A 27,024-nucleotide genomic window follows, 5' to 3' on the forward strand; every position below is an offset into this window, starting at 1 on the left:
ACATTACATATTACCCCTTTTAAAGGGTGACCGGGGTTTTTAGGGGACCCAGTCACCAAATACTGGGTGAGGAGAATCATCATCCAACACCATTTTAGTTCGGGTGCCACAATAGAGACATTAGGATTTTTTTTTAAGCAAGAGAGATGAAAAATTAGCAAACGCCTTCGCCGGGAATCGAACCACGGACCTCTGGAATACCTGCCCAGCGTGCAGAACCATTACGCTAGGAAGGCGGGACAAATACCTTACATACTTCCCCTTTTAAAGAGCGACTGGAGTTTTTAGGAGACCCAATCGCCAGATCCTGGGTGAGGAGAAATCAACATCCACCACCCTTTTAGTTCGGGCGCCGCTGTAGAGACATTAGGTATTTTTGGAAGCAGGCAGGGTGAAAAATTAGCACTGCCTTCGTCGGGAATCGAACCACGGGCCCCTCGGGAACACCTGCGCAGCTTGCAGAACCACTATACCACGAAGGCACGCTCAACTGGGGTTTTTAGGGACCCAATCGCCAAATCCTGGGTGCGTAGAATCATCATCCAACACCCTTTTAAAGTACGAACTTAGTGCGTGCGTAAAAAACCTTAACGAACCCTATGGTGTGACGTTAAAATCTAAATGCTTTAAGTTTTTTTTTGGGGGGGGGGATAAACTTTTTCTGTTTTTTTATAATTTTATGAAACAAAGTTATGATTTACGAAAAAAGCAACATCGTTAGATGCTGGTGTAAAACACAAGCCGGTTCGTAGCGGTCCTTACAAGTGCTTATAAGTCCTTATATTTGAAAATAAAATATAAAAGCCCTTATAGGTGCTTATTTTTTCTTCTAAAGCACTTACTTTTTGTTTTTAGTGCTTTTTTTTTTTTTTTTTTTTTTTTTTTTTTTTAAGCGTAAACTTTTTCTCCGTACCAAAGCCGAAACTAAATAAACAACTTTTCTTACTTATATGAAACGTCAGATGGTGAATCATAATCCCAGAAATAGTTTTGTACATGTCGCTCTAATGGTCAAAGAATTGCGGAAACGATAGAAAATTCCGGTACATTCCGTATTCTTTTGCTCCCCAATACTATACACGTTTGAATTTCTATCAAGATTTTAATAATTTACATTCTCGTTCCGCGCGGTAAGTTCATATTCGCGTTTATTATGATCGCTATGCTTATATTATGAACATATGTATGAATATTTATAATATTATATTTGCAGTAACTGAAGTATAGATAAACTTCAAAAATGGGTAAAGTGTGTTTTAACACAAATTATTTTTCAAAGGAATAACATTCGGAATGGCATAAATAAAGTGAAAGTAATCGAATAGTCAAAATAATTTTTTTTTTTTTTCCCTTGTCAATGCATTATACAGTACGGACGTTGGGGGTTCTCCCCTTTCTTCGCAAAATCACGAATATTGAAACCGTTACAGTTCTCAGCAAAGCAAGTAATTTTTTTTTTTTTTTTTTTTGTTTAATTTTGGTTATTTTTCCATCTGGATTAAATAGGACTAAAAGTTCTGCGGTGTACCAAACCAAGCGAAGAATGATTCTTTTCCGGAAATTTAACGCAGTCTGTTCAAAATTAGAATGACAAGCACCCCAGATTGGTTAATCTCTTTATTAATCAGTATGAGTACGGCAGGGATATCGCGCGGAGCGCAACGTGTCCTGCTCAATGATAAATATGCCACATGGGCGCATGACGGTGAAAACCGGACGAAGCAAAGGGGCGTTTTCCTTTATTTAGTTGTTTATTCTCCGAATACCGGCAGCTGTTGATTCCGATTCGTGCGGAAGAATTAAGGCGCACGTATTGCGCACTAACGTTTGTGATATTTCACAGAGATAAAAGAGTTTTACTGTGCTTGCTAAGCAGATTAATTTTCAGTTCCATTGGACTATTTTTTATATGATGCACATATCGAAATGTCAAGAGCATTATTTAGCTGAAAAATCTAAAGAATGGCTACAGCCTTACCCCCCTTTCCACTTTTACCAGTTATGCTCGACTATTCGGAATTTTCAGATATACGGAAATTTCCGAGTATGCCGTTTAGTTAAACTTTTACTGTTAAAGGATGACTGCATGAAAAAATTTCCCATCTTCTGATTTCAGAAAAAAACTCTTTTTTTTTTTACTTATTTTTACTTAAATTACTTTGCGTGCAATATCTGTTAAAGGAAAACTGGGTACTTTTCCGTTTCGCCGGCGCAAATCTCGCCAAGCAGACTTTATTGGCGACAACATAGAGTATACACATAAAAAATATTAAAAAAATGTTAGTTCTAAGAAATCTTTTTTTGAAGGCATAAACATTTTAATATCGCTTAAAATTTTATAAAAAGCCAATAAATAAAGACAATAAATTTGTAAAAAGACATTAATTTAAGAATTTACTATGGTTCAACATCCTGATTCGCCGGTTCATATCACGTGACCCCAAGCGATCTCATCTCACGTAAACTACTCTACAAAAGTCTAATGCTCTCAGTAATTATCTACATTAATTTCAAGTTAAATCTTAATTTGGAACACAAGTTTAAATGCAAGAAATATTTCAATTCGTTCGAATAGCTTACTCAGAAATTATGCAAAACTTCAGTGCTTAACTTCGCTAATGCATTCTCCTTAGAATCGATGAATTTAACCCTTGACTTTACCTTTTCTATATTTTCGGCTTCGGGTAAGCGCTGTGATTGCATCCTAATTGACTTAATTACCGAAAATGGCCTTAGACATAAAACTGAACTATCTGATAAAAATTCTATGTAATTATATGCCAGTATTGAAAGAAACAATCAATCTGATAAGAAAAAGCTGCGCCTTGTTTTGAAAATGAGGCGTAAAAGGTTACCAGCGAGAATATTCTGTTTGGCATCGGTTGTACCATTATTGGCGACTTTATCGCTTGCGCCGGCAAAACGGAAAAGTACCGAAAACTGTTATACAATGAAAATTTAGAAAATTTTCAGAATTTTGATTTAAGTTATTTAAATATTAATAAGATTGGAAAAATAAATTGTATTTATTTTAGGTGCCAAGCGAATGTAATAAATATGGTTTATTTTTATTTATTTTCTCTATTTTGAACAGAAATTTCGTCATTAAATCTTGTAATATGATTTAGTTCTGCATGTATTTTTTTCCTCTTATTGTAAACTAGTTCTGTGAATTGAACTGTTATTTAAAATTTAAAAAAAAAATAATGTAATTGTTTTCCGTGGTTGAGTAATGCTCATTCTCTCTTAATTAATACTGAATTTCTCATATTTTAAATTACAAGTCTAATTTTTCTTTTAAGATCATCCAGTTGTGTATAATGTAATTAGACAGGTGCTTATTTTTTTCCGTAAAATGTGCTTGAAAAGTGCTTATAGGTGCTTATTTTGTTAACTAAAATGTGGGCTACGAACCCTGAGCCGAGGGAAACAAAAAATCCATAATCCGATTTTTTAGATTCCACTGTTACTTTTGAAAACTTCCTACTTAGACTGACCCTATTATCTTTGGTAGTAGTTCTGAATATTTCCCACTTTCCTCATTTTACTTTTTAATTTCTGCAGATACTGCATCTGTAATGCCTGTACATACTGTAAAAATATTATAAAGTAATGCCCTGTGTGTTAACGAAAAACATGGAGAAGCGAGAAAGGTGGCCAAATGGTGTGGTGAGTTTCAAACAGTGTAGTTTTGTGGAAATTGGTGCAATTTATTTAAATAATACTCGTATATATATATATATTTTTGCCTACAGGTGTTGTGATGTAAAAATAGCGAAAATTCTGTTTCATGGTGTCATCACTAATGTATGCAAGATCAATCAAAAGCTTCATCAGTGTCGTATTGATTTTAATTAATTTATTTATTGTGTGTATTAATATGTAGTTCATGGCATTAATGCGTAATATTTCCATGCATAATACTGCATCGATCAAATCAGATAGCAAACTAAAATCACCGACAAGGATTGTAAAATTTTCAAAAAGCTCTCCTTTTGCCGTTATAAGTGCCGAATAAAAACGGGTGGGGGCTATTCGATATTTCAATATCTCTGCTTGAAATCAAAAATCATTGTAATTTGTTTGTATAATAAATATAACGTAATGTTTTTTTTGGGGGGGGTGCGCGCGTGTGTGTAGTATCGAAACATTAGGGGAAAAAAAAAAAAAAAATCCATAGTAGCGTAATGATGTTGAGAAATATTTAGTTGGATATCGAATTTGAGTAAATTGTTTCAATTTTAAAATGCTAGATATTTTCCTTCCGTTTGCTTCTCTCTTGAACGAAAATGTGTATAAAAATATTACAAAAGCATTCATTATAATTCGAATAAATTACATTGAAAAAGGAAGCGTAGTCGACTGAAATCTATACGTAGCTCATAATCACCAGTCTTCAAATATTGTAATCTGGCAGATTTCAAAAGAGTACTATTTTCAAATTTTACTTAAAATCACTTTATAATGCATAATTTGAATTATTAATTATAATATGATTTTTATGTAATAAAATATATGGTTGATCTTTACATTATGGTAACTTGGCGATTTTTTGGCGAAAATTTGGCGACCAACTCTCCTACAGCAACCCTCTATTTTTTTTTTCCGCCGCCATTTTGTCTTCACGAAGTAAAGACATGTTTCTTTCTTTTTATCTACTGAACACTTCTTCCAACAATCTACTAGCCGAATTACACTTATGCTAGAAATTTTATCTAACAAAACTGCTTAATCATGACAAATATTCACTGCAAAATTGGGAAAAAGTGCACAATACCATACTCCTTACGCGTTTTTCAAAATAACACATACACATAAACCATGTACACGTCGACTTATTTTTACTTAAAAAAAATCCCAGAATTACACAAAAATGGCATTGCGCACACTTTTCACTATATCCATGTACACTGCTTTTTTCTCATAAATTAGAAAAATTTCACGAAAATACATGACAATTTTCTGAATCTTTAAACCCGGTAAAAAGAACATATATGAAATTACCTGATCGCGAAAAAGTATATACCCTTTCCAAATATGAACATTTCCACGTATAAAATAAATAAAATATCCAAAAACTTTTACCTCTAAATCACCTATTATATTATAAATGTCACCAACGAATTCATACCGCAATCATAACAAATACTTAGTGTCAAATATTTAAATTATTTCCATGCACGTTTACTTCAACTAAAACGTATACCAAATTCCTACAAACATAAAATTCACAAAATAACTATCATTTAATTAAAATATCACTAAACCATGTACACGTCGACTTATTTTTACTTAAAAAAAAAATCCCACAATTGCACAAAAATGGCATTGCGCACACTCTTCACCATATCCATGTACACTCCTTTTTTCTCATAAATTAGAAAAACTTCACGAAAATGCATGACAATTTTCTGAATCTTTAAACCCGTTAAAAAATAGCGAAAATTCTGTTTCATGGTGTCATCACTAATGTATGCAAGATCAATCAAAAGCTTCATCAGTGTCGTATTGATTTTAAAAAGAGCGTTAAAAATAGCGTTAAAAAATAGCGAAAATTCTGTTTCATGGTGTCATCACTTATGTATGCAAGATCAATCAAAAGCTTCATCAGTGTCGTATTGATTTTAATTTATTTATTTATTGTGTGTATTAATATGTAGTTCATGGCATTAATGCGTAATATTTCCATGCATAATACTGCATCGATCAAATCAGATAGCAAACTAAAATCACCGACAAGGATTGTAAAATTTTCAAAAAGCTCTCCTGCCTAATAATGAAAAATTACCTAATAATGAAAAAGTATACAGTCAAAAGTCGTTAATTCGGACACCCATAATTCGGAATGACCTATAATCCGGACCTCAAAACTAAAAACTTTCTGCGCATTCGCCGCGTTGACACATGCGCATAGGCGTTTACGCGTGCGCGTAAGACCTTTTACGACTGCGCATATGAGTGTGCGCAAGTGCAGAATACGTTTTCGCGTGCGCGTTTTATGTATAATGGGCGTATAAGCTAAATAATTATCTATTTCAGTTAATGTTGATGATTGCGTTGTTCCTTAATTTTCGAATTGGATCCGGCTTATTATTTTTTGCAGACTGTAAGAGCAATTTTATAAAAGTAAGTTTCAACTTTCGATTACATCAAATAGAATTTCCGATATATATTTGTTAATATGTAAAGGATCTAAAGCGAAAGTATGTTTTGAAATCCGAAATCTGTTTATCAATTTCACGCTGCTCGGCGGGGGGAACGCCGCGGCGTGCGCGTAATGAATTGGAAGTTGATCTGTCAGCACTATCCTTATCTTCAGGGCAGATGTTTTTATTTTATTTGGCTTATAATTCCTTATCAAATGTAGTATTTCATCTTGATGTGCTCCGTCTTTAATATGATTTAAAACAAGTTCCTCGTCATTATAATTCGCTTCCGATAGCGAAGAAAGTGACAGAGGTTATTGAAAACGAAAAAATTTCGATTGACAAATTAGTCAGTATTCTCGACACAGCAATTATAGGACTTGAACAGCGAAACTTTGTAACTGAACAAGAAATTATGTCTGTTTAATAGAATTAAAGAGAAAGTATTATCACATGAAACGAAGCAAAACTTAAACAACTTACATTGAAAGAAATGTTTAATAAAGTAAACAGATAAATATTAAGCTTTTTCTTTTTGCAAATTTTGATACCCTTTAGATCATAATTGTTCTTTATTTCATAAATTATGGTTTCATATTTTTAATTTTATAATTTCTGCATGCCATCTTACCAGATTTAAACTGATGATCTGTAATCCGGAATCGCCGAAGTCCCGACGAGTCCGGATTAAAGACTTTTGACTGCAGTATGCTTTTAAAGTTCGTGACCTCCCTTTTCGATGGAGTTTTTGATGTTTACGGCATTTGGATTCTGTGTGCATAATTCAACAAAATGTGCACAGCTGCCTGATGGCAACTTCTCAAAGCACACGCAGAAACAATAAAGCTGCGTTAGCACTAAAGTTCATTGTTGTTTACATTCGTGGAGTCATAGGAGCGTAAGTTGCTGTGTGGTCGACTAAAAATATTGACTTTCAAGCAGCCAGGAGCATGATGTGGAAATAACATGGTCCACACATGCGTTTACTTTCCATCTGTGTCTGAGAAAAATTTCTGAACTTAAAAAGCCAGTATTTATAAATATAGGACACAAACGAGAGCGTACGCGAATGCACATCTTTCTACTTTTTGAGATAGTATAGGAACCTTACTGATGCCAGATATCTTGGAAATGGTTTTACACTTTTATGTTTTCACCGGACATTTTTACTGTCTGAAATCAACAACGTCTGCACTTTTTTTGCCTCAGATTTTAAGGGGGCCCAGAATCATCCTATAAGTTTGCATCTCTTCCCTTTTTTTGTCTTCAAAACAAAGAAAATGATCATTCGGTTTTCCTGAAAGCTATTTGTACCTTGGTGCCCAGGCTTCTATAATCTATAATAATTTTTCACATGCTGGAACACTATTATTTTACTTACAGGAAAATTAAATTACCCAGGAAAAAATAACGAAATCTTTACTTCTTTAAGAAACATTTTGTATAAAATATGAAATATGTGTTTTAAAGCATTGTTATTTTGTATTTTTATAAGAACTTCTAAAACGTGGTGCTATATAAGCAGTTATTAGTCAACAGCAGTGTGTTCTGTTTTTAAGAATATGTTATGATTTAGGCAGTAAAATAGTTCTAGATTACTTATTTCTGAATTTAATTCTCTTTAAAATAAGAACATAATTTTTTTCGTAATTAGTGTCTAATATATAAATTGAAATGTAATATATTTTTTCTGAAAAGAATCTATTTTTTACCTAAAGCAAGTAATCCTTTGGTATTTGTTATAATTAAACTCTGACTGCTAAAATTACAGTTCTAAATTATAAATTTAAAGCATAACTTGTCTTTAAAATGTAAGTCATGAAAAAAAATTTTAACTGTTGCAATTTTAAAATTTGTAAATTTGATGTTGTTATGTTAAAGAACTAATTTAAAAATTTTTCTTTCTTTCAGTGTGTTCAAATATAGATATTCGGAATAACGTTTCATTTTTTCACAAGCTTGAAAACTGTTCTGTTGTTGAAGGTTCTGTCCAAATCCTCTTGATTGACACTGCTGGAAGTAAAGATTTTGAGAACATTTCTTTTCCAAAACTACAGGAAATTACGGGTTATCTTATTTTGTACAGAGTACAAGGTATTCAGTCATTGTCAAAACTTTTTCCAAATTTAGCAGTGATCAGAGGAGATGTCTTATTTCATAATTATGCTTTTGTACTTTATGAAATGTTTTCTCTTCTGGATATTGGATTGGTAAATTTGACCACAATACTAAGAGGCTCTGTTCGTATTGAGAAGAATCCTCATTTGTGCTATGTGGATACCATTGACTGGGATATACTTGCAAAATCTGGTCATGGTGGACATTTCATCAAGAAAAATAAACAGCATGAAGAATGCCCAGATACTTGTCCAGATACAAATTGCCCAACAAGTAGTAAGTCGAAACCTCCAAGATTACAGAAATTATGTTGGAATTCTCATACTTGTCAAAAGGGTAAGTAATTTTTGTATAAATTTCAGAACTTTGTAAGTGTTTCCAATGGAAATGACAACATGTATATGATGTTCTGATGGACATCCAAGATGCAGATAATTAAAACCTACTTGTCAGGTAGACCACTTTGTTATTCCCGCCTGTAACAGATACTCTACTTACCATACTGTTTCAGCATTTCAGTTGGTGTTCCACAGGGATCCCTACTAGGCCTCATTCTTTTCAACATTTACGTAAATGACATTCCTTACACCCCCAACACTACACTTGCAGTGTACGCTGATGATACAGCAATCCTTACTCAGAAAGCATTTCTTAGTTGCTTAGTTTCTTCCATGCACTAGAGGCCTGGCTACAAAAATGGAAAAGTGAGGTAAATATTAACAAAACTCTTGCAGTATTATTTATGAGGCAAAGATGATTAATCAGCATCTGCAGTTTTATGGAGAAACTTTCCCTTGGGCTCATAGGACATGGACAAAAACGCTCTCTTAAGGTATCAGAACAGAACTGTTCGCTCACTAAAGTGAATGAGTTCTTTTTAAGAATTCATCGCTCATTAACAATGACCTGGACGAATGTGCTCAGAACAGACGTGGATCAGAGCCGGTATACAAAGGTGCGGGAGGGAAGCAGAAAGGATTGAACGAGGAGTAGAAACGCTGGAATCAACTCAAAACCACTCAATCCCTGGACTGATTTCTTTCAACTGTACTTTTGAGATCCCCCCCCCCAAAAAAATTTCTACATAGAACTACAATAAAATCCTTCGCACATATAAATGGAATTTAAAAAATGCCATAAATTAAAAAATAAGGAAAACTAAAGTCACTTTTTTAAAGATTACATTATTTGATTACTATAATCGATATATTATTGCTACATAAAACAAAATGTAAAAATTGATTTTAAATTGGAGGCAGATTCCAAAGAACAAAAAATTGTCTGCTGATAGTACTGGTATTTTTTTTTTTTTTTTTTTTTTAATGAAATTCTACAAAATGATAACAAATATCGCTCGAGGTTCTTCTGTTCGGTAGAATCCACATTTTGTTCTGCAACCTTGAAAAAATACATTAGATGGAAAAATTTATGTTTATAAATACAGTCAAAAGTCTAATCCGGACTCGTCGGGACTTCGATGATTCCGGATTATATATGATCAATTTAAATCTGGTAAGATGGCATGCAGAAATTATAAAATTAAAAATATGAAATTGTTATTTATGAAATAAAGAGCAATTATGATCTAAAGGGTATCAAAATTTAACAAAAAAGCTTCATATTTATTTGTTTACTTTATTAAACATTTCTTTCAATGCACGCATGCGTAAAGCATACATTACACATAGTCGAAATTAGAAAATTGCAACCAGAAAACTATTTGATGTGTATTTGTGATATTTATAATGACGATGAATTTGATTTAAATCATATCAAAGATGGAGTACATCGAGATGAAATACTACATTTATTAAGGAATTATAAGGAGAATAAAATAAAAATACCTGCCCTGAAGATAAGGATAGTGTTGACAGATAAACTTCCAGTTCATAGCGCGCCGCGACGTTCCCCCTCCCTCCCGCAGAGCAGCGCGAAATTGATAAACAGATTTTAGAATGGTTAGAGAAACAAAGGATATGCCATTATAAATTTTTTGCAGCAATTCCACTTTTTGTTTGATGGACATCAAAACATGCTTTCGCTTTGTAGATCCTTTGGCAGCTCCAGAATCGGAAATTCTTTTTGACATAATCGGAAGTTCAAGCTTACTTTTATAAAATTGCTCTAACAGTCTGGAAAAAATAATAAGCCAGATCCAATTAGAAGATTAAGGAACAACGCAATCTGTAACATTAACTGAAATAGATAATTAGATAATTTTAGTTTAGCTTATACCGTCCGTTATACATTAAACGCGCATGCGTAAACGTATTATGTGCATGCATAAAGGTTTTATGCTCATGCGTTAACACATTATGCATTGATGCATGCGCAGAAAGTTTATAGCTTTGAGGTCCGGATTATAGATCATTCCGGGTTATGGACGTCCGGATTAAAGACTTTTGACTGTATATACTAATTCTAAAGAAGGTTAAAGATAAATTCATAGCTTTTGGTTACAAGACGTTAGTAAAATAAGTAAATAAAAATTTAATTTATTATTTGACATAAATATTGCAGTAATATTGTATGAAAAAAGGTAAAACCTAATACACATACCTATATTATGACACAGTATTTAAAGAATATAAATGAAACTCAAGGATCAGCTCCGAGGAAGCAAAAAGAGCAAATAATCAAAGACTTCGAAGGAGCCAGATTTGAAAGAGGGAATAATGAAGACTCTGTTGGAATGAGGTCTGCAACTAGAGCAGGAGCATGTGAATAATCACGTTTCTGAAGGACCCAGATCTGCGATTAGTGTAGGAGTGCTGACAGCTGAGAATCAGAGGAACTAGCTCCTATAATGTACATACTTTAAATAGACCCTCCCACTGCCAGATGAAGGGAAAAAACACCTTCCATTTGCAAACAGGGGTGATCAGTTTTGCTGAGATGCATCAGTGTATTTTATGTTTCGTTTTTTAAATACTGGTTGGAACACAAGCAAGCCAAAAGCACACAGATATACATACATAACACACATACGCACATAAAAATAGATCAGAAGTGTTTCCAGTAAAACAATAAAGGAAAGAGTGCTAGTGTTTACATTAAGAGAAATAAAAACATTTTTTGTCACCCTTCCCAACAATAGCTCTCAATGAAGTGTTAAAGAAGTGCCTTTCCATTTTTTTTTTTTTTTTTTTTTTTTTTTTTTTGGAGTGCTGATCATTTGTTAAGTAGAGTGAATCAGTTCCGGAGCAGTTCATTCGCCTCTACTGGGCCAAGCAAGTCCCTTATATTCAGGTGATCCTCACAAATTCTCTCACATGGTACCCACACATGTATTCAGAAGTTTCAGATTCATATAAAGCTAGATGCTCCCCCTAAATTACCAAAACAATTTTCTATCAATAGGTAACAAATTACTCATTTATAAATCCATCTGGCGGCCAGTGCTGTGTTATGCTTGTCTGGTCTGCGCACACTCATGAAAATCCTACACTAAAAGTTCCAAACTGAACAGAACTTTGTTTTGAGGCAGATTATGGATGCACTATGGTACATTACCAGATTTATGGTGCTTTGTGGTATTCCTGGCACAGAAACACGATCAGATTTTGACATCATTGCAGTGGCTAGAATTCTATAAAACAACTCTGATAATGATATTTAATTTGTATCATGACAGAAACAATATTTACATGTTATCTCTATATTATTATGAGGGTACACTTTTAGCTTTTAGAAACTACTTATTTACAATCTTAGAATGTATTTTCACAGAGCACTGCAATACCAGCATAGTTCTATTTTCATATCTGTATCCAAAGTGTTGCAAATTACAAGTTACTAAATATTAAATTTTACCATTTACAAATTATTAAATATCACATCTTCCATTTTTGTAAAGAGCTCAAAAGTTTTAACAGTCTGAAATCAGTCCAAATACCTGGCCAGCTTTCTAATCACTCTCCCACTTCTAGTTCTTAGCTCACCGTTCCTTGTTTCTGAGTTAGCAGAGTTTGGTAGTTGATCTTTTAAACTTTGCCCTTGAGAATATCCGGAATCATATCCTTTTACATCTGTTTTCTGTGTATTAACTCCTTGTTATATTCCTCTAATATTTTCTTTAACAGCTGAACTGTTTTCTCTAATATCTTTTCTATTTCTTCTCAATACTGATGCACCTGATCTCAGTATATATGATCTAGGCATCTTATATACTTCTTCTGCAACTGCTGATTTCCAGCGATTATCTTGATATAATCTAACACAATCTCCTTTATTTAGCGATGATAATGTTTTTGTATGACAATCATAATATGACTTCTGTTTAGTTCTTTCTTGGTTGATTTTTTTCTTTTACATTTTTCACAACTTGAGGTTTAAGCAATTCTTCAGATGTAGGAAGAATCGTTCTTGTTCTTCTACTCATAAGTCGTTGCGCTGGTGATCCTAACATCTCATTAGTTGGAGTGTCCCTATGAGCTAACAATGCTAAATAAGGATCAGCATGATCTACTTGAGCTTTCTTTAACAATTTCTTTGCCGTTTGTACCGAGCACTCTGCTAATCCGTTCGACTGTGGATGGTATGGACTGTTTGTTATATGTTTAAATTGTTATTTCTTTGCAAATTCTGCAAATTCTTTACTTGCAAACTGAGGTCCATTATCAGATATCACTATCAATGGTATACCGTATCCTGCAAAATGAGATTTCATGTAACTGATCACTGTCTGATTTCGAGTATCTGGTAGTTTGGAGATTTCAAAAAAGTTGGAATAGTAATCTACAATTAATAAATATACATCTTTGTTAATCTCAAATAAATCTGTCGCAACTTTATACCAAGGTAAATTGGGAATTTCATGTGTTATCATAGGCTCTCTTATGTTTTTGTTCTGGTATTCATTACATATAGAACATTTTGAAATTTTATCTTCTATCTGCTTGTTCATAAGTGGCCAGAACAAAACATCTCTAGCTCTTTTCTTACATTTTTCTATACCAAAATGACCTTCATGAATTAAACTTAACATCTCTTTTTGAATAGATAGACAAACAATTACCCTTTCTTCTTTGAAAAATAAGTCATTTTCCATTGTCAACTCATCTCTGTAGTCCCAAAATACTTGACGTTCTACCTGATGTTTCCTTTCTGGCCAACCTTTCAGAATATATTTCTTTAAGCACTGTAGTGTAGCATCACATTCACTTTCTTTCTTCAATTCATAAATTTTGTCTTCAGGTGCTGGAATCAGTGTACAAATTTCTGTAACTTCATCATTATCTTTTTCTGTTGTATTCAAATAAGCTCTACTGAAAGTGTCTGCTATTAATAAGTCTTTCCCCTTTTTGTATCGTACATCTAGATTATATTTTTGTAAATTTAACAGCATTCTTTGCAATCGCTGTCGTGCTTTAGAAAGAGGTTTCTTAGTTATGCTTTCTAATATTCGATGATCAGTTTCAACTGTAATACGTTTCCCATATATATATTGATGAAATTTAGAACATCCAAAAGTAATAGCTAAAAGCTCTTTTTCTAACTGAGCATAATTTTTCTGACTTTTTGTTAGAGCTCTGGAAGCATAAGCAATTGGTTGGTTTTCTTGCAGTAAAACAGCACCTAATCCTTCAGAACTTGCATCTACTGAAAGACTTACATTCTTATTAACATCATGGAATTTTAATATGGATGCTTTTGGAACAATTCTTTAAGTGTTTCGAAAGCTTTTTGATGCTTTTCAGTCCAGTGCCAGGGAACATTTTTCTCAAGTGGAAACTGTCTTAATGGTGCAGTAATAGTAGTTAAGTTAGGAATAAATTTGGCTAAATAATTAATCATTTCCAAAAATCTTTGTAGCGAAGGCACATCTGTAGGTTCTGGCATTTTAACAATTGCTTCCACTTTAGAAAAATCAGGTTTTAGTCAGTTTTCACATAACTTGTGCCCTATATAATTCACACGATTAACTTTTATTTTACATTTAGCCTTATTGAAATTCAAATTAATATCTCGTGCTCTCTGGAGTACTTTTTCAAGTCATAGCTTATGTTCCTTTTCATTAGATCCCCATATTAAAATATTATCTATAATACATTCAACACCTTCTATTATTTGGCTTTATTTTCTTTGGAAAATTTCTGGAGCTGAACATATGCCAAAAGATAATCTTTTAATTTTGTATCTGCCAAAATGTGTATTGAATGTACACAAATTACTACTTTCTTCGTCAAGCTGGTTTTGCCAAAAAGCACTATTAGCATCTAAAACAGAAAATATTTTTGCGTTAGGCATTCTAGTGACAACTTCGTCAATGGTTAACATTGGATAATGTTCTCTTTTTATAGCTTTATTTAAATCTCTAGGATCTAAACATATTCTTATTTTGTTCGGTTTGACAACTGTGACCATTGAATTTACCCATTCAGTTGGTTCTCTTACTTTCTCAATAACATTTAAATTTTCCATTCTTTGTAATTCTTTCTTAACTTTATCACGTATAGCTATGGGTATTTTTCTTGAAGGATGAATAACTGGTGTTGCATCTTGTTTTAAATGGATTTTGTATTCTCCATTCAAACAACCTAAGCCTTCAAATACATCTTTGTATTCCTCCAGTAAGTTTTCAGTGTAAACAGACATTAGTTTTTGAATCAAACCTAGTTTCAAACATGATTTTAATCCTAATATAGAAGGTACTTCTTTGCCAATAACTTGGAATTCCCCAACATAATTAGTATTTTTTCCATATTGGCAGTTAAGTACTACTTTTTCTAAAGTATCCATTTGATTCCCAGAGAATGTAACTAATCTTTTAATTTCAGACTTCTGTATCGGAAGATTTAGCAATTTCACTTTGCTTTTAGAAATAACATTGCACACTGCTCTAGTATCTAACTGCAAATTTAGTTTACTTTTATTTACATTAACGTCAACAGTCCATTTCTCTTCCTTGTTATCTGAATTAAGGTTGAATGTGCCTACATAAAATTCTAACTCTTCCTCAGGGATTTGTTAATTTAATTTGCCTATCTTTTTTGTTTACCTTGACTGCTTTATTTTTTATTACATAGCTTTTACACTGATTTGCGAAATGATTTGCCTTTTTACACTTTTCTCATATGCTGGACATTTTCGATACTCACGAGATGTTTCATATTTAGAACAAACTTTTGTCTTTTCTTTCTCGGTATTTACCTCCTTGTAGGTATTCTTATTATGTTTACTTAGTTTCTTTTTCATTAAGTTACAACAATTTCCTCATCTTATATGATTTTCATTTGATGGCACTGATTTCAGCAGATCTGCATATATTAAGACCTTTTTCTAATGTTAATTCTGCTTCATGTAACAATCTTACTACATCATCTTTAATACCACAAACAATTTTATCCTTTATTAAACTATCCGTTAATTGTGCAAATTCACATGTTCTAGCTTTATTTTGAAGGTCAGTTACACATTCATCTATGGTTTCTGACAGAGTTTGATTTCTAGTAAAGAATAAATGTCTTTCATGTGTAATATTTTTCTTAGGAATACAATATTCCGTAAATTTTGTTTTAATTTCACTTAATTTAATTTCTTTACCGTCTTCTATAGGAAATGTATTATATATTTCAAGACCACAAATTCCTATTACATGAAGAAAAGTATTAACTCTTACCTTCTCTTCTTTATTCTGTAATCTACCAGCTACTTCATATATTTCAAATGATTGCAACCATCTCTGCCAATTCGAAGCTAGATTTCCATGAAATTTCATCGGCTCTGGTGGTTTTAAACTTTCTATTTTGAAAGCAAAATTTTCGTGACACCATATATTATTATGAGAGTACACTTTTAGAAACTATTTATTTACAATCTTAGAATGCATATTCACAGAGCACTGCCAACACCTTTTTAAACACAAGCCTCCCTACTGAAGGCTCGTAGTTTAGTGACGTCACAAACTGTTGGCCTTCTCAATGGGGTGCGAAAAATCGCCCGTAAACCAAGGCCATCTAGATGGCATTAGCAAGTTAGGGGAAATTCGTCCTTGGTCGTGAGAAGGCGCGTGAACCATGTTGCCTTAATTTGATATTGATATTTTTTTTTATTATTTCAATCATGCCTTTAAAGTGCTGTGGGCCATTATGGCGAGAAAATTATTGTAATGGTTCTAAAGTATCAGTATATAGATTTCCTAAGCAACAAGATGTATTATGTAGATGGTTAAAATCGATACCGCGAGAAAATTTTATCATTTCGAAGTATTCTCGGGTAAGTTAAGCCTAAATTGAACTTTAAATTTATTAAGGTATTTGCTTCTACATTTAAAAGGATGGATACATTAATATTAAGGAATTTCATTTTTATAGAATACATTGTGTATAATATTGTGTAATTAATTAGTATAATTATATATTGAATTGTATGGTTAATAATTATGTACCGAATTGCATGCTAAATATTCACTTACTTTTTAAAATGTCCAATTTTTTACTTTCTGATTAATTTTATAACTTGGAACTTTTAACTTCATATGTATATGGCAGCAAATGAAATTATTTAGCTTAATATTTAATTTATTTTGGTTTTAAAAGTGTTTCTAAAGAAACTGTGAAGGCAATAATTATGCTTATGGTTTTTTAAATTGTAATATAAAGTGCACAGTTTTGCATAAAACAAGAAATAATTTAAATTCCTAATGCATGAAAATTCAAATATTATTATAACTTATGTCACTAAGAATCCTTTTCTCCCCCCCCCTTCCCGAGTGGGAGACAAACACACATATGCTTGCTATTACCTATTTTGTTAAAATATAAATTGCATTACTAGAAATCCTACTTTTATTACTTTAAAATTAGTAATCTGAGTGAGCTTTCATCATGTCTAAAAAATGTTAAGATACCTGATGATTTAACAGTTGTGATTAAAGAAAATATTATAATTTTCCTCCAAAAAGCACAGAATTTGCTCCTTTTATATCTGCATCAGTCGTTATCCATAATGATCTGCAAGTGGAAGCATATTTTAGAGATATTCCATTAACAAAAATTAGTAACCATGAATTCCCTTTAAAAATTAATGATGTGCATAATCTCTGTTCATTGCTTAAAGAAGTTGCAAAAATTAAAGGTCATAATAATGAAAATAGCTTTAAAAATTTATTATTCGTAACTCCAAGGCCTTCGGGAATTAGAAAAAAATGCCCTTGAACATAAAAAGAAAGTAGTTCAGTTTATATTTGAGCAGCTGACATTACTCGTTTTGCATAAAAATAATAATAGGTATAGTTCTGATCTGTTAATATTATCAAGTTTGATGTATTCAATTTATCCACATTGCTATAAAGTTTTAAGAAATAGTGCATATGTTACTTTGCCACATCCTTCTACATTGAAAAGATTGTATTCTAAATATAATGTTGATCCTAAAGTGGAGCAAACTCCTGAAAATTTCCTGATTCACATTAAGCCATTCTTAGATTTCAAAGGTGAAAATATAATAGGAATGTAGCAAAATATAATTGTGAAAATGCTGCTAATTCTGCGTGTGTTTTTATGCTGCAGAGTATTAGATCTTCATATAAGGATGTTATAAGTATTGTCCCAGTAAAATCATTATCAGTGCAATTTTTGCATGGATATATTGTGAAAATAATAAAAGGTTTAGAAAATTTAGGTTTTTCGTGTAATGTGTGTGCTTATAAAACTACCTTGCTAAAATTAAAAAACTTCTAATATCCTTAAAAATATTTCCACACATCCTTCTTATATATAATTTTATGCAGTTAAGTGACTTGAATATTATTAGTATGGAGGGAGATTCCAACATTACCTTACTGTTACTTATCAAAAGTCAGCCAGTACTTTAAAGCATTATTTTAACTGTAGACATACAATATAAGATCATAGAAAAATTAATAATATATTTTGTGCAAAGGAAAGTGTTTCCAATATTATATCCGCGAATGAATTGAAAATATATATTTTCAATATATATAAAGTAAAAAATGAAAAATAATATGTATCTACATCATTAGAAAATACCCTCCTGTTACTAAAGCTTTAAAAACATATATACTTTAAAGGCAGATATTAGGTAACCAACAGTGATTGTCAGGTGCCAGTTTGTGACGTCACGATCTCGTAGTTGGGCTTCTGTTTAAGAAGGTATTGGCACTGCAATTCCAGCATAGTTCTATTTTCATATCTGTATCCAAATTTTTGCCAATTACAAGTTACTAAATATTAAATGTTACCATTTACAAATTATTAAATATTACAATATCGTTGACACTAGCATAAATTTTGGCACTGGTTGCCAGTAACCAATTGTTACTGTAGAAGTGATCTTCCGTAATTGCTGTTTAATCATGCTACTTGGCTTGTTGATGGGATAACATGTTAAGTATCTTAGAATCTGTTTTAAAAAATAAGAAAAGGGAAAGAAGTAAGCCAAGATGTACCAGTATTATTATTTTTTTTTTCATTGTGCATAAATATTTTTTAAATTTTGTATATATTTAAATAATTTTAGGGAAATTATATTTGAAATTGTAGTATCTTTTGTATAATGTAATATGATAAGTCCAAAGAGATGAAGCTGTGTCAGAAAAATAAGATTACATGGACAAGTCTATTTAACAAGCAAATGGCTATTTTGCTAAATTGGCCGATTGTTTGGGCAAATAGTTTTTTTCCTACATTTGCTGAGAAGTCACCAAACATAGCGACCATTTGGCAACATTTTGGTCCGATACCTGTATAACTAAGTGGAACTGTAATTAATTGATCTTTATATGTAACTTTAACCATAACTATTTATTTTAATTCATTTATGTAAGGCTGTTGTTCTGTTATCGGAACGTTTAGAAGTGTATTCATTTATGCAAATGTATATATGTATGCACATATGTATGTGTGTGCGCACACACACATGTGCATACATATGTACATTTTTTAACAGGTCCTGATAACAGAAGAGTAATGATGTAACTTAACTACTGTAATATTTAATAATTTGTAAATGGCAATATTTAGTAACTTGTAATTAGCAACACTTTGGATAGATATATGAAAATAGAACTATGGTGGTATTGCAGTTCTCTGTAATATTATACATTCTATGATTATAAATAAATGGTTTCTAAAAACTAAATGTGCACCCTCATTATTCTATATGGTGTGAGGAGTATTTTGCTTTCAAAATGGAAAGTTTAAAACCACCAGAGCCAATGAAATTTCATGGAAATCTTGCTTTAAATTGGCAAAGATGGCTGCAATCATCCGAAATATATGAAGTAGCTAGTGGATTACATAATAAAGAAGAGAAGGTAATAGTTAATAATTTTCTTTATGTAATAGGAATTCGTGGTTTTGAAATATGTAATACATTTCCTATAGAAGAGGGTAAAGAAATGAAATTAAGTGAAATTAAGACAAAATTTACGAAATATTGTATTCCTAAGAAAAATATTACATATGAAAGACATTTATTCTTTACTAGAAATCAAACTCTGTCAGAAACCATAGATGAATGTGTAACTGACCTTCAAAATAAAGCTAGAACATGTGAATTTGCACAATTAACGGATAGTTTAATAAAGGATAAAATTGTTTGTGGTATTAAAGATGATGTAGTAAGATTGTTACATGAAGCAGAATTAACATTAGAAAAAGCTCTTAATATATGCAGATCTGCTGAAATCAGTGCCATCAAATGAAAATCATATAAGATGAGGAAACTGTTGTAAACTTAATGAAAAAGAAACTAAGTAAACATAATAAGAATACCTACAAGGAGGTAAATACCGAGAAAGAAAAGACAAAAGTTTGTTCTAAATGTGAAACATCTCGTGAGTATCGAAAATGTCCAGCATATGAGAAAAGTGTAAAAAGGCAAATCATTTCGCAAATCAGTGTAAAAGCTATGTAATAAAAAATAAAGCAGTCAAGGTAAACAAAAAAGATAGGAAAATTAAATTAACAAATCCCTGAGGAAGAGTTAGAATTTTATGTAGGCACATTAAACCTTAATTCAGATAACAAGGAAGAGAAATGGACTGTTGATGTTAATGTAAATAAAAGTAAACTAAATTTGCAGTTAGATACTAGAGCAGTGTGCAATGTTATTTCTAAAAGCAAAGTGAAATTGCTAAATCTTCCGATATAGAAGTCTGAAATTAAAAGATTAGTTACATTCTCTGGGAATCAAATGGATACTTTAGAAAAAGTAGTACTTAACTGCCAATATGGAAAAAATACTAATTATGTTGGGGAATTCCAAGTTATTGGCAAAGAAGTACCTTCTATATTAGGATTAAAATCATGTTTGAAACTAGGTTTGATTCAAAAACTAATGTCTGTTTACACTGAAAACTTACTGGAGGAATACAAAGATGTATTTGAAGGCTTAGGTTGTTTGAATGGAGAATACAAAATCCATTTAAAACAAGATGCAACACCAGTTATTCATCCTTCAAGAAAAATACCCATAGCTATACGTGATAAAGTTAAGAAAGAATTACAAAGAATGGAAAATTTAAATGTTATTGAGAAAGTAAGAGAACCAACTGAATGGGTAAATTCAATGGTCACAGTTGTCAAACCGAACAAAATAAGAATATGTTTAGATCCTAGAGATTTAAATAAAGCTATAAAAAGAGAACATTATCCAATGTTAACCATTGACGAAGTTGTCACTAGAATGCCTAACGCAAAAATATTTCCTGTTTTAGATGCTAATAGTGCTTTTTTGGCAAAACCAGCTTGATGAAGAAAGTAGTAATTTGTGTACATTCAATACACATTTTGGCAGATACAAATTTAAAAGATTACCTTTTGGCATATGTTCAGCTCCAGAAATTTGCCAAAGAAAATTAAGCCAAATAATAGGTGTTGTTGAATGTATTATAGATGATATTTTAATATGGGGATCTAATGAAAAGAAACATGAGCTACGACTTGAAAAAGTACTCCAGAGAGAACGAGATATTAATTTGAATTTCAATAAGGCTAAATGTAAAATAAAAGTTAATCGTGTGAATTATATAGGGCACGAGTTATGTGAAAATGGACTAAAACCTGATTTTTCTAAAGTGGAAGCAATTGTTAAAATGCCAGAACCTACAGATGTGCCTTCGTACAAAGATTTTTGGAAATGATTAATTATTTAGCCAAATTTATTCCTAACTTAACTACTATTACTGCACCATTAAGACAGTTTCCACTTGAAAAAAATGTTCCCTGGCACTGGACTGAAAAGCATCAAAAAGCTTTCGAAACACTTAAAGAATTGTTCCAAAAGCATCCATATTAAAATTCCATGATGTTAATAAGAATGTAAGTCTTTCAGTAGATGCAAGTTCTGAAGGATTAGGTGCTGTTTTACTGCAAGAAAACCAACCAATTGCTTATGCTTCCAGAGCTCTAACAAAAAGTCAGAAAAATTATGCTCAGATAGAAAAAGAGCTTTTAGCTATTAATTTTGGATGTTCTAAATTTCATCAATATATATATGGCAAATGTATTACAGTTGAAACTGATCATCAACCATTAGGAAGCATAACTAAGAAACCTCCTTTTAAAGCGCCACAGCAATTGTAAAGAATGCTTTTAAATTTACAAAAATATGATCTAGATGTATGATACAAAAAGAGAAATGACTTATTAATAGCAGACACTTTGAGTAGAGCATATTTGAATGCTACAGAAGAAGATAATGAATGGTGAAGATACAGAAATTTGTACTCTGATAAAATTTATGAACTGAAAAAAGAATGTGAATGTCATGCTATACTACAGTGCATAAGAAATATATTCTTATAGGTTGGCCAGAAAAGAAACATCAGATGGAACCTGAAGTCAAAATATTTTGGGACTACAGAGATGAGTTGACAATGGAAAATGACTTATTTTTTAAAGGAGAAAGGGTAATTGTTTCTCTATCTATTCAAAAAGAGATGTTAAGTTTAATTCATGGGAGTCATTTTAGTATAGAAAAATGTAAGAAAAGAACTAGAGATGTTTTGTTTTGGCCACTTATGAACAAGCAGATAGAAGATGAAATTTCAAAATGTCCTATATGTAATGAATACCAGAATAAAAACATAAGAGAGCCTATGGTACCACATGAAGTTCCCAATTTACCGTGGTATAAAGTTGCAACAGATTTATTTGAGGTTAACAAAGATGTATGCTTATTAATTGTAGATTACTATTCCAACTTTTTTGAAATCTCCAAACTACCGGATACTCGTAGTCAGACAGTGATCAGTTACATGAAATCTCATTTTGGAAGATACGGTATACCATTGATAGTGATATCTGATAAAGGACCTCAGTTTGCAAGTAAAGAATTTGCAGAATTTGCAAAGAAATAACAATTTAAACATATAACAAGCAGTCCATACCATCCACAGTCGAACAGATTAGCACAGTGCTCGGTACAAACGGCAAAGAAATTGTTAAAGAAAGCTCAAGTAGATCATGCTGATCCTTATTTAGCATTGTTAGCTCATAGGGACACTCCAACTAATGAGATGTTAGGATCACCAGCGCAACGACTTATGAGTAGAAGACCAAGAACGATTCTTCCTACTTCCGAAGAATTACTTAAACCTCAAGTTGTGAAAAATGTAAAAGAAAAAATCAACCAAGAAAGAACTAAACAGAAGTCATATTATGATCATCATACAAAAACATTATCATCACTAAATAAAGGAGATTGTGTTAGATTATATCAAGATAATCACTGGAAACCAGCAGTTGTAGAAGAAATATATAAGATGCCTAGATCATATATACTGAGATCAGGTGCATCAGTATTGAGAAGAAATAGAAAAGACATTAGAGAAAACAGTTCAGCTGTTGAAGACAATATCAGAGGAACAGAACAAGGAGTTAATGCACAGAAAAACAGATGTAAAAGGCTATGATTCCAGATATTCCCGAGGGCAAAGTTTAGAAGAACAACTACCAAATTCTGCTAACTCAGAAACAAGGGATGATGAGCAAAGAACTAGAAGTGGGAGAGTGATTAGAAAGCCGGCCAGGTATTTGGACTAATGTTAGATTGTTAAAAAAAAAAAAAAAATTGAACTCTTTAAAAAAACAGAAGATGTAATATTTAATAATTTGTAATTGGCAACATTTAATAATTATTAACTTGTAATTGGCAACGCTTTGGATAGATATAGGAAAATATAACTATGCTGGTATTGCCGTTCTCTGTAATATTATACATTCTATGACTATAAATAAATGTTTTCTAAAAACTAAATCTGTGCTCTCTTTATTCTGGAATTGCTACCTAAATGTTTTCTCATATTGGAGATCTATTGTGAAAAAAACGTGTATGATGTAAAGCTTTATTGATCATATTACCCAATAAAGATCTAAAAAACACCTGAATGTGTTGCAGAATACTTTTATCTCAATAAAAGCATCACTGAAGTTTTGTAATGTTTCTTCTCTTCACCCATAAGTTAATTTTTTGTTCAACATTTTATAACCATTTATGTAGTCTTATCAAATTTTGGATTCCCCCTCTTAAATCTGAGATTCAGGATTATCTGGATCAGTCCTGGATGTCTGGTAACCCTACTTATATGAAAATTGTGAGCACAATGTCACTTTAAAAAGTTATATGCAGTGATTTGGTTTATAGTGATTAATCATCAAAGTAATGCCAGAAGTTAATCAGAAGTTCTTCACAAGAATTAACCATATTTACTTGGGTATTTCCTCACTGTTTTTACTAATTTGTAGTTGAAAAATTAAGAGGCAAAAAATTTGCAAGCTGTTTAATTTCCAAAGGATATTGTCACAATAAAAAACATAACAATCGAAAAGTATTCATGGATAAATTACCAAAAAATATCATAATATTCAGTACTTATATATTATTCCGTAGAGTGTTGGCAGTGGTCACCAATCGCCAGTCATTACTGTGGAATTATAAAGAAAACTGTCATCCATAATTAACACTAAATCGCTCTACTTGACCAGTTGACGGGATAATGCATAAGAACCTAATATTCTTTATTTAAAAAAAAAAAGGTACAATACAATGAGATTACATCCATATAAGTACTACACATGTCTAATATCTTCATTTCTACTTGCTGGGTCTTGGATTTTGTCTGCTTTTATTGTTGTCCCTTTTTTTTTTTAAGTTCTTCACTATTATTGTTTCATTATTCATAGCCGTGCACCTAAAAAAAAACATGATGAAATAAATTAGAAAGACAAAAGCAACCACTACATAAACAAATCGAATATAAAATTGTGGAAAACTCACTTTCTTGAGTGCCTTAGGGAAAGTTATATGAATACTTAAAAAAAAAAAATTCCAAACCTTGTGTTAAAGCTAAGAGGAAAAATACGTGGGTAAATTAATTTTTAGGCGTGCAAGATTCAGTTATTTTCTGTAGGTTTTGTATAGATTATTTTAATAATAGATTTATTTATATAATGATGTGTTTGATTATAAAATATGTTTATCAAAAATTGTTATATGTAATTTTTCATTTAAATATTAGTGTGCAGTGTAGATTGTGAATATAAGAATTTGACATGCTCTTCAAAACATCACTGCTGTCATCCTGAATGTCTTGGTGGATGCAATGGACCATTGTCTCGGGAATGCATTGCTTGTCGACATGTGATTTACAATGGAAAGTGCATGAAAAGCTGTCCACTAGGAACTTATAAAGTATATATTTTTAAATAAATCTTTTAAATTTTATTTTTCTTTTCTGTGTTAAAATTTTATTGCCTTCTCACTTAAAATGTATTATTGCATACATCTTTTTCATGTCATTGACACAGATTACATTAAAGATTCTCGTTTTAATAAAATGTGGTTGTTTTATGACATTTCATAGTTTATGAAAGGATTTTTCGTGCAAGGCTCATGTAAATGCTATTTATGTATCTGTCACTATTAAAATATTGTAATCACATTAGTATTAAATTACAGTCAAAAGTCTTTAATCCGGACTCGTCGGGACTTCGGCGATTCCGGATTATAGATCATCAGTTTAAATCTGGTAAGATGGCATGCAGAAATTATAAAATTAAAAATATGAAACCGTAATTTATGAAATAAAGAGCAATTATGATCTAAAGGGTATCAAAATTTAAAAAAAATCTTAATATTTATTTGTTTACTTAATTAAACATTTCTTTCAACGCACGCTTGCGTAAAGCATACATTACGCATAGTCGAAATTAGGAAATTGCAACCAGAAAACTATTTGATGTGTATTCGTGATATTTATAATGAGGATGAATTTGATTTAAATCATATCAAAGACGGAGTACATCGAGATAAAATACATTTAGTAAGAAATTATAAGCCGAATAAAATAAAAACATCTGCCCTGAAGATAAGGATAGTGCTGACAGATCAACTTCCAGTTCATTGCCCCCCCCCCCCGCAGAGCAGCGTGAAATTGATAAACAGATTTCAGAATGATTAGAGAAACAAATCACCTCTCTGTCACTTTCTTCATGACTTTATCCATTTTTTGCAGCAATTCCACTTTTTGTTTAATGGACATCGGAACATGCTTTCACTTTGCCATCCGTGCATGCGTAAAGGCATATATGCGTTTACGCATGCGCAGAAAGTTTTTAGCTTTGAGGTCCAGATTAAAGATCATTCTGGATGATGGATATGCGGATTAAAGACTTCTGACTGTACTTACATATTATCCAGTTGATCACGAACCTGACACTCATATCCATTGTTGGCCATATCCACTTGTTCTTTTTTCCGTTCAATTGATATCGATTCTGCTGACCAGCTGTAAATGAAGTGGTATGCAGTAACGAATGTGATTCTACGGCCCTCCGACCACATTCCTTTTTGAAAGGGTATTCTTTTATCGCAATTTTTCGTTACCATTGTTTCAACATTTTCAAATAAAAGGCCATATTGTATTCATTAATGGAGACTTTTTTGATGGTAGGATTTCGTAACTTTAGTACTCCACTTCTTGTTATTCTATAGAAAGCAGGTCCTGAAATTGAACATCCCCCCTCCCCAAAATGCAAGAAAAAAGTACAGATAACTCTTAATTTATATCCTTATTCATAAAAACAAAGCATGGCTTATTGAGAATCAGTCAAAGTTACATTAAAAGTTTTTTAAGTGTGTTATGAGCATGCTTGTTTATGGTGCTAAATTGCACTGCTTCATGAGAGTTTCATGGTTGACAAAACATTACATGAGGTATCTTAAATTCAGTAATGTTCTAAAATGTATAAGAAAGTTTCCCTTACATCTGCTAGAATGACATCATTTGGAGATGTTTACAATGTCTTTAGAATTAAATAATTTAATAGATTTTATGAATGTACTTCTACGGTATTTAAATAAACTGTAGCAAAGATAAAATCTGAGGTAATTTGTAGAGTATTTTGATGATTAAAATCATTAGTGTTTGGTCATTGAACTCAAAATTATTAATAATATTAATGTTGTGTTTCATATTTTTAGTTCTTTTTTGCTTGTAAAAATGGTATCTTCACTTTTATTTTCATTCCTGATATTATTATAATAATACAATGAAAGCCCTTCCATTACTGGAACCCTTCTCCTTTTTTTAAATAAAAAATAGTGAAGTTTGATATGCCTTTTTCTGTACAGACAGTGTTAAGTTTATAACCATATATAGTAGTAACTTAATCAAGCAATGCTGTATTATTTAATCAAGCATATTTTAACAATACATAAAATTGTTAAAATAAATACAGCATTGCTTGATTTAAACATTATTTGCATTTTATTATTGAATGCTACTAAGTAT

General features: G+C 31.7%; 1 protein-coding gene across 4 annotated transcripts in view; it reads left to right on the top strand.

The window, feature by feature from the left end:
• LOC118200281 (insulin-like peptide receptor) overlaps positions 1-27,024 on the top strand; it is a 529,147-nt gene that overhangs the window by 313,862 nt on the left and 188,261 nt on the right. For 3 of the 4 annotated variants that reach the window (XM_085818478.1, XM_085818477.1, XM_085818479.1), the window contains 2 exons: positions 8,058-8,600; positions 24,751-24,923. In XM_085818478.1, the coding sequence (XP_085674604.1) occupies positions 8,058-8,600; positions 24,751-24,923 (716 nt within the window). The remainder of the gene's footprint in view (positions 1-8,057; positions 8,601-24,750; positions 24,924-27,024) is intronic. The other variant, XM_085818480.1, reaches the window with a different exon arrangement.

This window comes from Stegodyphus dumicola, chromosome 6, assembly GCF_044657685.1.
Source record: "Stegodyphus dumicola isolate Sdum_Otavi_A_Nest chromosome 6, ASM4465768v1".
Classification (NCBI taxonomy): Eukaryota; Metazoa; Arthropoda; class Arachnida; order Araneae; family Eresidae; genus Stegodyphus; species Stegodyphus dumicola.